Below are 15,114 nucleotides of genomic sequence, written 5' to 3' on the forward strand. Positions count from 1 at the left end.
ATTGTTCTCCTGGTCCCGATAAGATTAGTAGCAAATTAATAAAATATATTCATCCTAATATATTGGGCCCATTAACCCATATAATAAATCTCAGTCTCTCAACAGGACAAATACCTACGCAATGGAAGCAATCTATAGTTTCTCCCATTTTCAAAAGCGGTTCTAGAAATAAACTAACTAATTATCGACCGATATCTGTAATAAATAACTTTGCTAAATTATTTGAAAAAGTATTAACAAATAGATTGGTTAGCTTTCTGGATCAGCATAATGTTCTTTCTAAAATTCAATACGGTTTCAGAAAAAAATCCTGTACAGAAGATGCCGCATTGAATCTAGTTGAAACAATAATTAAAGCTCTCGATAATTCTAAAAAATGCCTAGCAGTCTTTCTGGATTTGGCTAAAGCCTTTGACACGGTATCTCATGCCAAACTGTTAGGTAAATTGAATAATTATGGTATTCGGGGTATTGCATTAGATCTTTTTAAAAATTATTTAACAAACAGAACGCAGCAAACTAAAATCGGTGACAAAATAAGCACTAATATTAATGTTCAGATGGGGATACCACAAGGAACGGTGTTAGGACCTATTTTATTTCTCGTATACATAAATAGTATTGCAACAATCCAGAATTTTGAGGGACAGTTGGTATGTTACGCAGATGATACTGCACTCATAATTACAGGAAATACTTGGGAAGAAGTGCATTTTGCGACAGAGGTTTGTCTTAAAAATATTAAAATTTGGCTAAATCATAATCTTTTAACTTTAAATGTCGAGAAAACAAAATATGTAACATTTTCCCCAACAGTTACGGACCAACCATCTTTAAAGATTAGACTGCATAATCCCAGATGTAAAGATAATATATGTGATTGCCCCATACTAGAACAAACCCCTGTAATAAAATATTTGGGTGTTATGATTGATCATCACACAAGGTGGTCACACCATATTACCTATGTCTCTAAACGTATAAGAGCTTTAATACATAAATTTTATAAAGTAAGGTTCATCCTATCTAAGGCCAATCTTATTATGATGTATAATTCATTAGTTGAATCAGTTCTAAGATATTGTATAACTATTTGGGGTGGTGCATTCTCTACTAATTTAAAAAATTTGCAAACTACACAAAATATTTTACTTAGAATAATATTTAAAAAACCTAGATTACACTCAACATCTCTACTCTACCAAGAAACAAAATTGTTCAAAATACGTCAAATTTATATACACCAATGTCTCCTAAGGACCCAATTTTCAAAAGTAAAAAACAATAAAAAAAACTTCAATTACTAGAGCAGCTACTAATCTACATGTAAATACTAATTTATTTAAAAAAACTGTGACGCAGAGATCATTTTCCTATTATGGTCCTAAACTATTTAATAGGTTACCAACGCATTTAAAAGAAATTAATATAAGACATAAATTTAGTAAGGAAGTAAAGAGTTTAATTATCAGTAACCCGGAAATGTTTAAAATATTTGAAAATGTTTGAATTTGATTTGCACAACCAATTCGTATTTTCTCCTTTTTTACTCTTTTATCTAATCATCTAATAATCATCTAATAAAAAAAAAAAAAAAACTAAATCACATAAACAGTTAAAATCTAAAAAGAAATGTATCGATTTGCTATTGTTATTAAATGTTTTGATTTATATTTTACTTTAATTTATACATATTATAGACAGTGTATTTAATAAATTATATGTACATTGTATATTATATTGACTGACATCAGTGGGAGGTATCCGACAAACAGATGCCTTGTGTCTAGGTCTGCCTCCGGATGAATCAGTCAGTATAAGTATATTAATTAGGTCTGTTATATATATATATTGTATAATAACTAAGTGGTTGAATAAATTATTTGATTTTGATATTTTGATTTTCAATTTCGTTGCAACACGAAACTACAGGCGCATTATATTCTAGTTCAGTCAGAGAGTGTGTTACAGAAAAATAATGATCGAGAGATGATACTGAATAAATATAATGAATATAAAATGCAAAATATTCAGTTAATCTCTCTATCTCATCTCAGGGATTTATTATGGGTTAGTAGAAGGTGACCCGGTTATTTCTGAGCATTAAGACAACCTATAACTACAAATATTTATTGAACATAAGAAAAAAACATAAAATGAAACAGAATAGGGGAATTGCAACAAAATATAAGAACATTTATAATGACTATTGAAACTATTAACTATAAAATAAATATACAGTACTGTTGAGGCTTAAAAGACCTAACTTATCACATTTATACACCCCAATAAGTACCTAGGAATATGGTAAATATGAATATAGGATACACTCAGATCAGTAAAATGTACCTACATTAAGCAAGAATCAGATATGTACAGTAAATATACTATATTAGTATTATTATCAGATATTGCTAATAATTAACACCATGAAGTGTCAAATACCTACCTCTTGCAAGTCTACCTGCGGAATTAACAAGTATAATAAATATATACTACCCTGTAATTACTCCGTTAAAATTAATACCTTCGAATAGCGCTATGTTCTGGTGTACAACGAGGGTAACAGGAAAGACTTAGGTCTGAACAAAGTAGTAGGTATAGGCACAGTATAGATGTTATATATAAAAATAGAGGTTATAGCAATGACTTCCTCTTCTTGCTCACGGGGTCGTAGGTGGGTGTTCCAATTGTGATGATTCTGGTTAAATTAACTAGGTGCTAGCTTCTAGTTGGTGGTATTAGGAGTTAGGACAGCCACGAGCCCCAAGTGGTGTCCTCAGGATATTGGCCTACCAAGGAGAGAAAATACACTGTCAGTAGGGACTATACGGGACAGTAGAAATACTAGAGGCTATAAGCTTAGTAATAGCTTTAAAGATATTTACCTGTAATGGTATGTGGCCAACGGATAGGGGTTGTTACCAGGACCTTCCCTTAGCGTCGAGCGATGAAAGACAGCCTAGGAAAGACACAGGGCATTAGTCCAAGCATACCACAACGACCAAAACTATTGATTATAGTATAAACTTCTAAAATACTCACGTGTCCCAAGCTAAGGTTATGTCACAGTAACTAATTAAAACTTTTCACCAGCTTACAAAATATTACTAGCTTTAAATCCGTCACTGGCGCAAGCCTTTCAAATAACGGTGAGTTTTCATAAACTCAGCTAAATTATTGCTGATGAATCGGATTTGCAAACTTCTCCACTTTACAATGGCCGATATCGTCAAGCCCCAATCAAAGAGACCGGATATCAACCGCTTTTCCTTAATGTCATTCGAGTCCATCGCTCAAAACGAACATTTGAGCACGGAACCACCACGGTTGATTTAGTTACGTGACAAGAACCTATGCACAACCTGTGAACGAGAGAAAGACAGCCTATTTCTAGAATCTCAAACCATTACTAAACAAATCAACAGAACAGAACCTTTTTGCGAACGAAGCAACTGTTTTTAAAAGAACTACCATAGGCGTAACCAGGGGGTGTAAAGTATTTAAATATCTTTCAGTTTAACATACCTGAATGAATTGTGAAGGTATAAAAAAACCGTAACAAGTGCAGCAAGCACCTCTACCCGTTTCGAAACTTATTAGTCTCTCATCAGGAGGCACATCCATTTTTGATTTTTGAATATTAGAAGCCTCGAAGGTGTAACCAGAGAAGGTTACCATTGTTTTCAATCTGGTGGGATGTAGAGTAATATTTTTAATATTATTTTATGTGCTATTAGATTGAAAACTTAGTCTCGCTAGGGCATACCTGCCATTTCGTTCGTTGCAATCCGTAACTGCACGCCGGAGTTTGTCCTGGTTGGGTCAGAGAGAACCGCATATGTGCCTCCTGATGAGAGACTAATAAGTTTCGAAACCGGTAGAGGTGCTTGCTGCACTCTCTGATTGAACTAGAATATAATGCGCCTGTAGTTTCGTGTTGCAACGAAATTGAAAATGGTTATTCATTTTTTATTAATATGGATTAATGTCCAACATACCTGTTACGTTACCTTCTATCACAGAATCATCGGAACAGCAGATCATCGCGAGGCAACGTTTACACTTCGCTCACGAACGTCTTAATCGGGGTGTTGACGATTGGAGTGCTGTGCTTTTCACGAATGAATCAAAATTTAACAGATAGTCATCAGATGGGTGGCATAGGATTTCGATAAGAGCGGGTGAACGGTATCAGCAATCTTGTTTTACCCGGAGAGTTCAATTTGGTGGAGGTAATATACCTAATGGTTACTTAAGAAGTAAAAATCTTCCTCTGTAGATGGTATATAATTTTATTAAAAAATTTTTCTAAAAAGATCCAAGCTGGAATCAAGGTACATCACAAACGTTTTCGGTTTTATCAGACCATCATCAGGTTAAACTCCAGATCCAAGTAGTTGAAACTAACCACTGAGTTTTTTTTCACATGACCTTTTAATTACAACATTTGGGCCATTTGGGCTTAATTAAAGGCGACACTAAGTCGATGTTTAAAGATTAAAAAATTATGAGATACAATTGTGTCTTTTTTTTATTTGTAAATGGCTTTGGGATAAACCAATTAGCCAGACTTATTTTTTATTTATAAAAACAATTGTGTCTTCATTTTTGCTTTAAACTTCATGGTTAATGTGCTTATTCTGTGAGACAGCAGGAAAAAGACTCTGACAAGTCTGTTTCCTGCTGTCTCACTTTCAACTTGAATCTTTTTTAGAAAATTTTTTTAACAAAATTATATACCATCTACAGAGGACGATTTTTTACTTCTTTAGTAATTTTTACTATAGTATACAGCCAATTAGAGAGATTTAACCCTTTTTATGTTTATTATAATGGTGTGGGCATTTTCCTAGGGCCTCATACAAAATCTGTTACAATTCAAGGGGACAAATTGAACGCTGAACGGTATATTGAGCAATGTTTGGAAGATCATGTAGTGCCATTTGCCTAATTTTTTACAGACAACTTTCGTTTTATGTAAGATAATGTAGGTCCGCACATCGCATGAATAACACGGGATACTTGGATAAAGTTGGGATTCGTTAATTACCATGGCCCTCAAGGAGTCCAGACTTAAATCCATTAGAGTATGTATAGGATATTTTGGGACAACGTATTCGATGTAATAACCATGGTGAGTTTGAAAATATGAATTATTTGGAGCAAGCAGCTCGTGTGGAATGGGAGCAAATCCCTCAAGTAGACTTTGCTGCCTTAATCCTGTATGTCTGATGAATTGAAAGCCGTAATTAGGGTTCGGAGAGGTAATACATCCTACTAAATATCGTTTTTGGTAAAAAAATATTTAAATTTAAAAAAAAATGAATTTTTGTTTCTTTGCAGATTTTCAAATTTTTAAATTTTTTATTCGTTTTTCTGTGTAACATTCTTGAGTTGTAATACATTTGACTTTTAGGGCAGTCAATGAGGATATTAGGCTCCGAATTCCATCCTACCAATCGATTTACTTGATATTTTCAGAGTAAGTAGGGAATATATCAGGAAACAAAGTCTACCCCATGCCGATGTGCGCTTTTATCTTGGAGGTGGTTCCCACACCTTCTCGGGGATGGAAAATTTTTTGGTTAAAATAACCACGGATGTGACTAGAGAACGTAATTCTAAGCAAAAACTGTCCTATATTTTTTTTTGAAAACTCAATACTTTTTGAATTATTCGTGGTTGAATATTGGCCATTTTCATTGAAAAATGACACATTTTCGGACGGTTTTTTGCGAATACCTTAAAAACTACGTATCTAACGAAAAAAACTATATAAAATATTTTTGTAGCTTATAAAAAAACAAAGCGACTCGTTCTTTCACAAATCTTCTAGTTATAATACAAAAAGAGATATGGTAGGTGAGAATAGTTTGTTTTTTTTTGTGCATGCTCAAATCGGTGTATTCAACTTGAAATAACAGAGAAACGGTCGATTTTAGGTGTATATTGCTACCAATACCTTTTGGAGTGCTTGAAAAGGCCTTTAAAGTACTTTAACCTAAGCGGGATACGCTGCGAAATATTGATGACTAATGTATTTTAAGAAAAAATGGGAAGTTAATTTTAACCCCTCATCCTTCAGAATTTAAATACATCGTTTTCCTTCTACAATACTTTTTATTATAGTGTTATTTCTATGTTAAAAAAGTTAGACGGGTTTAAAATGAATGGTTTTTGAAAAAAATAAGATCAAATTATAGAGCGCATTTTTAAATTTTCTTAAAAATATTTCTTTTTCTCCATGTACAACATCCATTCAACAAAAATGTAGGGTTTTTTTAGATAAAAATTTTGTTTTTACTTTTCATTACTGTGTCTCTTACTGTTTTCAAGTTACAGGGAGACTAAGGAAGACTTTTAAGAAAATTTAAAAATGTGCTCTATAATTTGATCTTATTTTTTTCTAAAACCGTTCATTTTAAACCCGAGAAAAACGATGCATTTAAATTCTGATGGATGAGGGCTTAAATATACTTCTCATTTTTTCTTAAAATACATTAGTCATCAATTTTTTTTGCTGTATATCTCGCTTACTTTGAATGTAATCGACATTTAATATTGTTCATATTAAAGGTCTTTTCAAACAGTACAAAAGGTATTAGTAGCATTATACCCCTAAAATCAACCTATTCTCTGTTATTTCAAGTTGAATACACCGATTTGAGCATGCACCAAAAAAACAAACTCTTCTCACCTACCATATCTCTGTTTGTATTATAACTAGAAAATTTATGAAGGAACGAATCTCTTTGTTTTCTTATAAGCTATAAAAATGTTATATATAGTCTTTTTAGTGAGATGCATAGTTTTTAAGGTATTCGCAAAAAACCGTCCGAAAAGGTGTCATTTTTAATGAAAATTGCCAATTTTCAACCACGAATAACTCAAAAAGTATTGTTTTCAAAAAAAAAATATATAGAACAGTTTTTGCTTAGAATTATGTTCTATAGCCACTTCCGTAATTAGTTTAACCGAAAAATTTTCCACCCCGGAGAAGGGGTGGGAACCACCCCCAAGATAAAAGCGCACATCGGCATAGGGTAGACTTTGAATTAGGAGATAAGTAGAGGCTATTCCCAAAATTTCATTAAAATCTATGCAGTAGGATAGAATTCGGAGGTAATATTCTATTCTGGCTCCCATTGACTGGCGTATAGTGAATTGAGAACATCTCAAACTTTTTTAAGCGCCAGTTTTTAGGAAAAATCTGAGTGTCCGGTTAATTTTGCACCCCAGTGTATATGAATATTGAATATTGAATAATTGCATTTACATTATCTTTTCGCCGTATTTTGGCCTCATCTGAAGTACATATGTATATGGAAACAGTGGTTATATAATCTGTTACGTGTATGTACTGCCGAATGCATGTATATCAAACGAATTTACAAATTGTTAAATTATCTAGATCTAGGTTAACATTACATGACAAAATTACATATCACGTGTCTGTGAAAAATAAGGAAAATCTTTATTGGTGATGTTGGCAGTTTATTGACTGTTTTTTTTTATTTTAAAATTGGTAGTCGTTATGAAGAAGTTCTCTTCTTCTTCTTCTTCTTCTTCTTCAGCCTGTTTGCATCCACTCCTGGACAAAGGCCTCCCCATGAATTTCCATTCTTCTCTGTTTGGACAATTGTTAATGAAACACCCTGTATACAACCAAAGAATATATACTCTAAGCCTTACGGCCGGTTTCACAAAGTAAAGTTAACTGGTGGTTAAGAGATAAACCAGAGGTTCCCCCATTATAATATATTGGGGTGACCTCTGGTTATCTCTTAACTTGACTTTGTGAAACCATCCGTTAGAGTCTAAGGTCTATATTCTTTGATACAGATTCTCCCACTAGTTGAAATTGAATTGTAAAAAATATAAATATCAAAAACTTCTTTAAACTGGTCTGACTTTAAAGCTATGTTTATTGTTTTAGGTGATAGCTTTCATATGCGGGCTCATCGTAATCATTTTGATGATTATGGGCCTGGCGTCGACTGATTGGCTGATGGCGGCTGGATGGAGACAAGGTCTCTTTATGCACTGCATAGAAGAGGACGCACCACAACCCCTACCCTTTAGTATACAGGATCCTGCAGGATGTTACCAATCTAGAGATGCAGGTAAGTAAATGATAACGAAATATGCATTCTTGTATGAGACATTATATTCTCTTCTTACATCTGTTCTTATTTAATACGTTAACTTATAACGTTCACTAAAGAAGAATTCCGATGGAGCGTGTTAAGACACACTGTTCGAAATAGAAAAATGTAACAGAAAAAGATAAAAACTGAAGACGGGAATTAACGCAACGTGAAATCGCGAAATTTCTCTCAAAATTTGTGGTTTATAAGCTAATACGAAACCCTATATTTATGGCCAACGTGGATTGGCACATTATTTCCCGTGAATTGTCGGTAAAATGACACGGTTTAAAGGAATTCAGTAGCCGACCAAATCCATTCAACTCGGCTCGGGACTAGTGCGATCATTGCCGTGGTAATTTTACTATATACATAGTGGTCTAACTACGTTGTGTTAAATTTTTATCATTGTATGAATTAACCAACTTATTAAAATTTCTACCGCCCACACTCGTGGCAATTTAATGATTCCTCTTCTTGCTTGTGTGGTTTAGGGCAGGGGTCGCGGGCCGCATGCGGCCCTTTGAAACTTTTTGCACTATCGTCAATGCACTAATGTAATTTTAGGAAAAATCAACAAACTTATAAAAAATAATAAATTAAAGACAGAAAGACAACATACGCTTAAGGACAACAGTTGCATGGACCGAAATTCACTAAAATATAAGGAACTTAATAAGGCAACAAAAAAAGGATAAGACAAGACATCAGGGACTAAAATACCGAACAAATCGAAAATATTATAGGGAAAATCAAGAGTATGAAAGTGTTAAAAACTCTAAATAGTAAAGACCGACAACAAATACACCTGATAAGAGATATACATGGAATCACTATAAATGACCAAAATAATTTAATAAATATTATTGAATATTACTATTTATACAGAATTATACTCGTTCAACATAGAAAACCAGAAAACCGCGGTATGGAAATATTAAATGTAAAATCTGAACTACCAAAATTACTAACGGGGACGTTATAAATGCCTTAAAATAGATGAAATATAGATTAAGATCAACACAGAGGTCCATCGAACAAGCTATGTTAGGACTAAGCTGAAAGAACATAAACGAAAATAAGGACGTGTGACGCAGGACGAAGGTGGAAGATGCAATTGGAAAAATTGCGCCAATAAAATGGAACTGGCCATTACAAAGCAATGAAATGTGGACGCGAAACATTATACATTGGAGACCACACGAGCCCGGTCATACTAAAGCAAAACCACAAAAACGATGGCTAGACGAAAAGCAAAAATGGGTAGATACTGGCACTAAATAGCACAAAACAGAGAGAAGTGAAGAACTCATGGGGAGACCTTTGTCCAGGGATGGATGGAAACAGACTGAAGAAGAAGACTATTTAAGCTACATTTGAATATGCGGCCCGCATAAAAAATTTTATTTTGAACATGGCCCGCCATCTGAAAAAGGTTGCCGACCCCTGGTTTAAGGTATCAATATATCCATATTTTTTTGTTATTAGTTTATAATCTGTTTATTACGGTGTATTTGTTACCGATAAATATTGGATATCTATCGTCTTAGCTAGTGTCAATATTTTCTTGACGATTTTAATTTTCTAAAAACAGTAAGAGTCGTCTAAATACATATACCACAAAATAATACATCAAACATACTAATGTCTAAACAGTACTGGGAATGCACTCAAATTAATAAAATAAGTACATTTTAAGGCTGTCATTTGAAATGCATTACTACTTTCTAAATAATGAGTAATTCATATCCTTAGACTTCCTGAATATAATTTAAATGCTAGTGAATCCTACCTTCCTACAATTTTGCTCATACATATATTGTTATGTCGTGAAAGGTGAAACAATCATAATCGTGAATTTGTTGTTGTTGTATTAGCGGACAAATACATAGACGAGCGTAGAATACGTTGCGAGAACTAAGCATCTGAGTCCACGCAGTAAAAGGACCAACGCATTTCGATGTGACGTAATAGATAAGCGTTGGACTCTCAATTATACAGGGTCGAATCGCGACATGTTGCTACACAGCAAGAGAAACGGACTAGGTGTATGCAACGCATTGTTATTATGACGTATCCAAATAAACGTTTATCAGGCAATAAGTACAGACAAGCAAAGATTACTTTAAAATTAAAAATGATTGATACTGAAAAATATATTGCCGAAGTCCTGTGCTTTAAGCGGCCCCTAAATGCTCAATATTTTTGTCAATATCTTGAACAATATTTAATATTGTACAATATATTGATCGTCTGTAGATCACATTAAACGATTGTGCAATATATTGCGTCAATCAACAGGACTTTGATTTTTATTGTGCAATATACTAATATTGAAGCGTCTATGGCCTATATTGCGCAATATTGGTTCAGTCGGGCTTTATCACTCTTGCTATGAACATGGTGATGCAGTTGAAAATATGGATGCCAACGGAAAATAGGAAGACGTTTAGGAAGAAAAGTTTATTATAGAGTGTGTATCTATAATAAACATAAATTTATCGATGGGTATGGTCGTTACCGGCTCTGTGGAATGTCACTTGAGATTGAGAATGTCACTAAAGATTATAGTAACATAAAAAAATGAACAGTACGATCAATTGCTCCGAAAATGTAAAGAATATTATCCAGATGCAGAAAGTTTTGAAAATCACTTAGTTTAGTAATTCTTAAATCATTTCATAAATGTTCAGTAGTAATTGCACAAGAGCTCTAAAATTAACGATTTTTTCCCGAGTGACCCTTTGACAGTTTAAATTATGTCAAAGTGTCAGGAGGGCAAAAATTCGATAATAATTTTAGAGATCGAATGCAATTTGTTGCGATTATTTCATGAATAAAACTGTTCAAAACCAAACTTTTATTTTAATTTATTTATGTAAGTACAAATTATTACAATTAAACACACAGTTGTTATAAATGTTTGACGGTTGAAAGTCATCACTTTTATAATTTTTAAAACATTAATTGCCATTAATGTCACTGAATGTATTTTTTCATAGCAACGAAGGGCATCTGACGTAATATACTTGACGACGGGATATTATCAAAAATTATCAGTTTAATTTTTATTTCTGTAGCTTTCTATTGGTCAGAATCTCCTATGAATGAAATAATCGGGTATAACATCACAAGAGAGTGAGAATAAATTGACAATAATGCGACAGTTTTTCGAAAATTTGTTGTCTGGCAATAGACACGAGAGCCCGCAGGTCTCGAGTGGCTATTGCCCAATGACAACAAATTTGAGAAAAAATGAAGCATTATTTTCTTATTTATTCTTACTGTCGTGTGATATTCGTAAGATTATTTTTTACTACTTACATATAAAATTCAAGTCTTTATATAAAAACAGTCAGTGACATTTATCCCAATTAATGTGACACACATTTTTCAACTTGTCAAAGTGAAAAGCACAGTTTAGCAAATATTTAGATGAAGATATGAATAAAATATTAGTTAATTTATTTATAAATACAGTTTTATTCATGAAATAATCTTACCGAAGTAAATCGAGCGCTTAAATTTGCCTATTTGTGTTCTCCTCGTGACAATTTCACGTTAGATGCAGAACTAAAAGTATATTATGGATATTTTCTTATATGTGACAGGTGTCAAAACTAGGAAACTGGTTGCAATTAAACAAAAACAATCTACTTAAAAAAATTCTCACTGTAATTTTCTACAGTAGAAACTTACCGATGAAATAATGATCTGATTGGACAGAATTAAACACGTGATCAAAAATCTTACTATACGATTGGAAGTTAAAATCATTAAAAAATAATCACTTTAATTTTTATTTCTGTTGGTCAGAATCTCCTATGAATGAAATAATCACGAGAGTACTTATTTCTTTTTTAAACTATTCCTTCCTTCACCTGCGTTTATTTTCCTTCGTCCTTTTTATAGATACAATTAAGGATTAAGGCAATAGCCACACAATTCGCTGTCTTATTCCACATGTTGACAGCACCAATTTCAGTGAGGAAGTAATTTATTGTGTAATCATTGCATCGTGTGGATCGACCTGCTAATATTATTGCACAATATACTGTACAATATATTGACGTTAATATTGACTGTGTAGGGGCCGCTTTAAATATATAAGGTGGAAATCACTTATGGAATAAATTTATTTCCGCCCTTGTTTTCAAAAATTATAAAAAACGGAACCCGTCGATTTTTATATATACATGTGCATTTTTTAAACACAAATTTAAATGTACAGGGTAATTCGCGGAAGCCTAGCATAGTCCATAAGCTTGATTTTTAATGGAACACCCTGTATATTTTCATATTTATAAAATGCTACTTAACAACCTGATCTCAACGAACTATATCATGTAGGGCCTATTATAAATATTACAGGGTGAAATTTGGAAATTATATAACGTAAAAAGAAAACCCATTATGCAATAAAATTGGTTTTGTCCTTTATAAAACAAAATTATAGAATTTATTAAAAAAAACTTATAGAAAATTATACAAAAAAAAACGCTGGTACACGTCAACTTTTAAATTTAAATGTGAGCTTTTTAAATAAACAGTGGACTCTCCCTATAACGAACACGGATATTACGGGGTTTCGCTTATAACGAGGTACACTAGATGTCCCATGAAATTCCTATTGAACTATAATACCTCTATAACGAGGCATATTTGGTTATAGCGCGGAAAAATGAAATCGAAAAATGTTTATTTACCTGTTTTTAGCGCAGTAATGGCTATAAATAAATACTCCAACTGCCTGTATATAGAAATGCCCAACATCTGTGTTATTATCGAGGCCAGGGCTGTAATATACTTGACCGCCTGTAATAAACTTCTTCCTTTATTGACTGATATTGAATATTGTAGGAAACTTACAATTTACGATGGCGCAGATTCATTGTTTAGGTCGACACCTAATAAACTACGCCTACGTAAGAGGCAGCAAAACATTTCAATATTATTGTTGTCTGATATAACGAGGTAATTAGTCCGCCATTTCAATTCTCTTTATAGAGGGAGTTTACTGTACATTTAAATGTACAGGGTGATTCACGCAAGTATAGCATAGTCCATCATCTTTATTTTTAGTGGAACACCCTGCATATTTTTATATTTTTAAAAGCTCCCTAACTACATGATCTTAACAAAATATATTATGAATAATACAAGGTGAAATTTTGGAATTATGTATAATTTTCTACCAATTTTCCACACATAATGTTTTCACTCTGTATATTTAATGTTCAATGTAGAAAATCAAGTTTAAAATGAAACGTTTGAAAATTGGAGCGACTTATCTCCAGAAGAAAAAATTATATAGTACAATTAGTATTAGTTATATTATATTATATTATATTATATTATGGCCATGCCCATTCTCCAGTCTCCTTCTCTTTCTAAACTGGTTAGAAAATATTCCTGACTCACTGTCCTTTTTGTGCCAACAAACGTGAAATAAATCGCCAAATAATTCGCGAGAATTGAAATTTATGCGACTCACGCGTTAAGTGTTTTTCGTCGTAGAATTTTTTTAAACCATATGGGAAACTGGTCAAAATGGAAAATCAGAATTACATCAGGCGATCCAGACAAAATCGAATATAGTCATGCGAATAAAATAATTCATCTACAATAATTACAATAGCTTATAAATTTCAACTCATAAAGCGTATTGTAGAATTTTTTCATAAATAAGGAATCAAAACATGTTGTTCATTTATTAAATAGTTAAGATTTGGAAAGTTTACTAAAATAATTTTACTGTGATATGCTTTGTACGGAATATGAAATAGCTGTTTGTACAAAAAGTGCTACTTTTCCTCCCGAGAATGAAGTTTACTGCCCGACGCGTAGGGGTGGCAGTAATCTTTCAAGGGAGGAAAAGGCACTTTACTCCCATGTTATACATATTATTTTTCCACCTTCCTCAAATAACAAGTCATTTTTTCATTTTTAAATAATTTATTTATGTAACTAACAAAATTTATTAGAGAACTAAAACTAACAAGTAGGTACAGTAGAACTGTCAACTTTCAAATATACGTCAAATTATTAATGTAAACATTGTTAAACCAAAATAACAATTTACTATTTTTTACCATTCTGCAAAATACAGGGTGTTCTACAAATAAACGTTAAAATGTATATACACTTACGTAATAGATAATGGAGTATTGTGTAGGGCGTCAATAAGTTATTTCATCAATGACATACCATGGCGTCACTTTTACTTTTAATCCCTAGGGAGGAAAAGTACGACTTTGCTCCCTACAATCAGGTCAGGAAAAGTATACTTTCGGTATAGGTAGATGGAAAAATTTTTTTCTTCATATGCTTTTTGTTGGCACAAAAAAGAAGTGTCGTGTCGACTAGCGGGTATTCCCTCCTCCTATAGCAGTAGAACTCCGGCATGCTGGAGCATTTCAGCTTCTGTAAACAGGTCTTCGTTCATCCTGACACGTAGCATCCTACCATTTTTTTTTTATATCCAAAACTGTTTTCCACCTACCCTTTTCAAAATTCATCTGGAACAAGCATTCAAGCTGTGGAAAAGAAAATGTAATGGCATGGGAATCAATCTCAATAACGAGACAACACTATACACTTATTTCGCTGATGACCAAATTCTGATTGCTCAGGATCATGACGACTTGAGTTACATGTTACATGATGCGGAAGCTAATAGAAAGATATAACAAATGGGGTCTCAAAGTCAACATTAAGAAAACTGAAGCCATGTGTATTGGAGGGACAAAGCAGTCCAGTACATTAGACGATGGGGTAGAAATTAAACAGTGTGATGAATACAAGTACCTGGGAATGAAGATAACTCAAGACGAAAAACTCGATGCTGCTATAAAAGACATACAGGGGAAAAATCCATATCCATGATGAACGGCATTCTGTGTGACCAAACAATATCTAAAGCGAACAAACAGCTCATATACAATAACATACTTAAAAGTATGAT

The 15,114-nt window shown here is 33.0% G+C and overlaps 1 protein-coding gene across 1 annotated transcript in view; it reads left to right on the forward strand.

The window, feature by feature from the left end:
• LOC114326180 (transmembrane protein 47) overlaps positions 1 to 15,114 on the forward strand; it is a 182,305-nt gene that overhangs the window by 23,353 nt on the left and 143,838 nt on the right. The window contains exon 2 of the mRNA XM_028274446.2: positions 7,940 to 8,126. Within this exon, the coding sequence (XP_028130247.1) occupies positions 7,940 to 8,126 (187 nt within the window). The remainder of the gene's footprint in view (positions 1 to 7,939; positions 8,127 to 15,114) is intronic.

The sequence above is a fragment of the Diabrotica virgifera genome, chromosome 7, assembly GCF_917563875.1.
Source record: "Diabrotica virgifera virgifera chromosome 7, PGI_DIABVI_V3a".
NCBI classification, from domain to species: Eukaryota; Metazoa; Arthropoda; class Insecta; order Coleoptera; family Chrysomelidae; genus Diabrotica; species Diabrotica virgifera.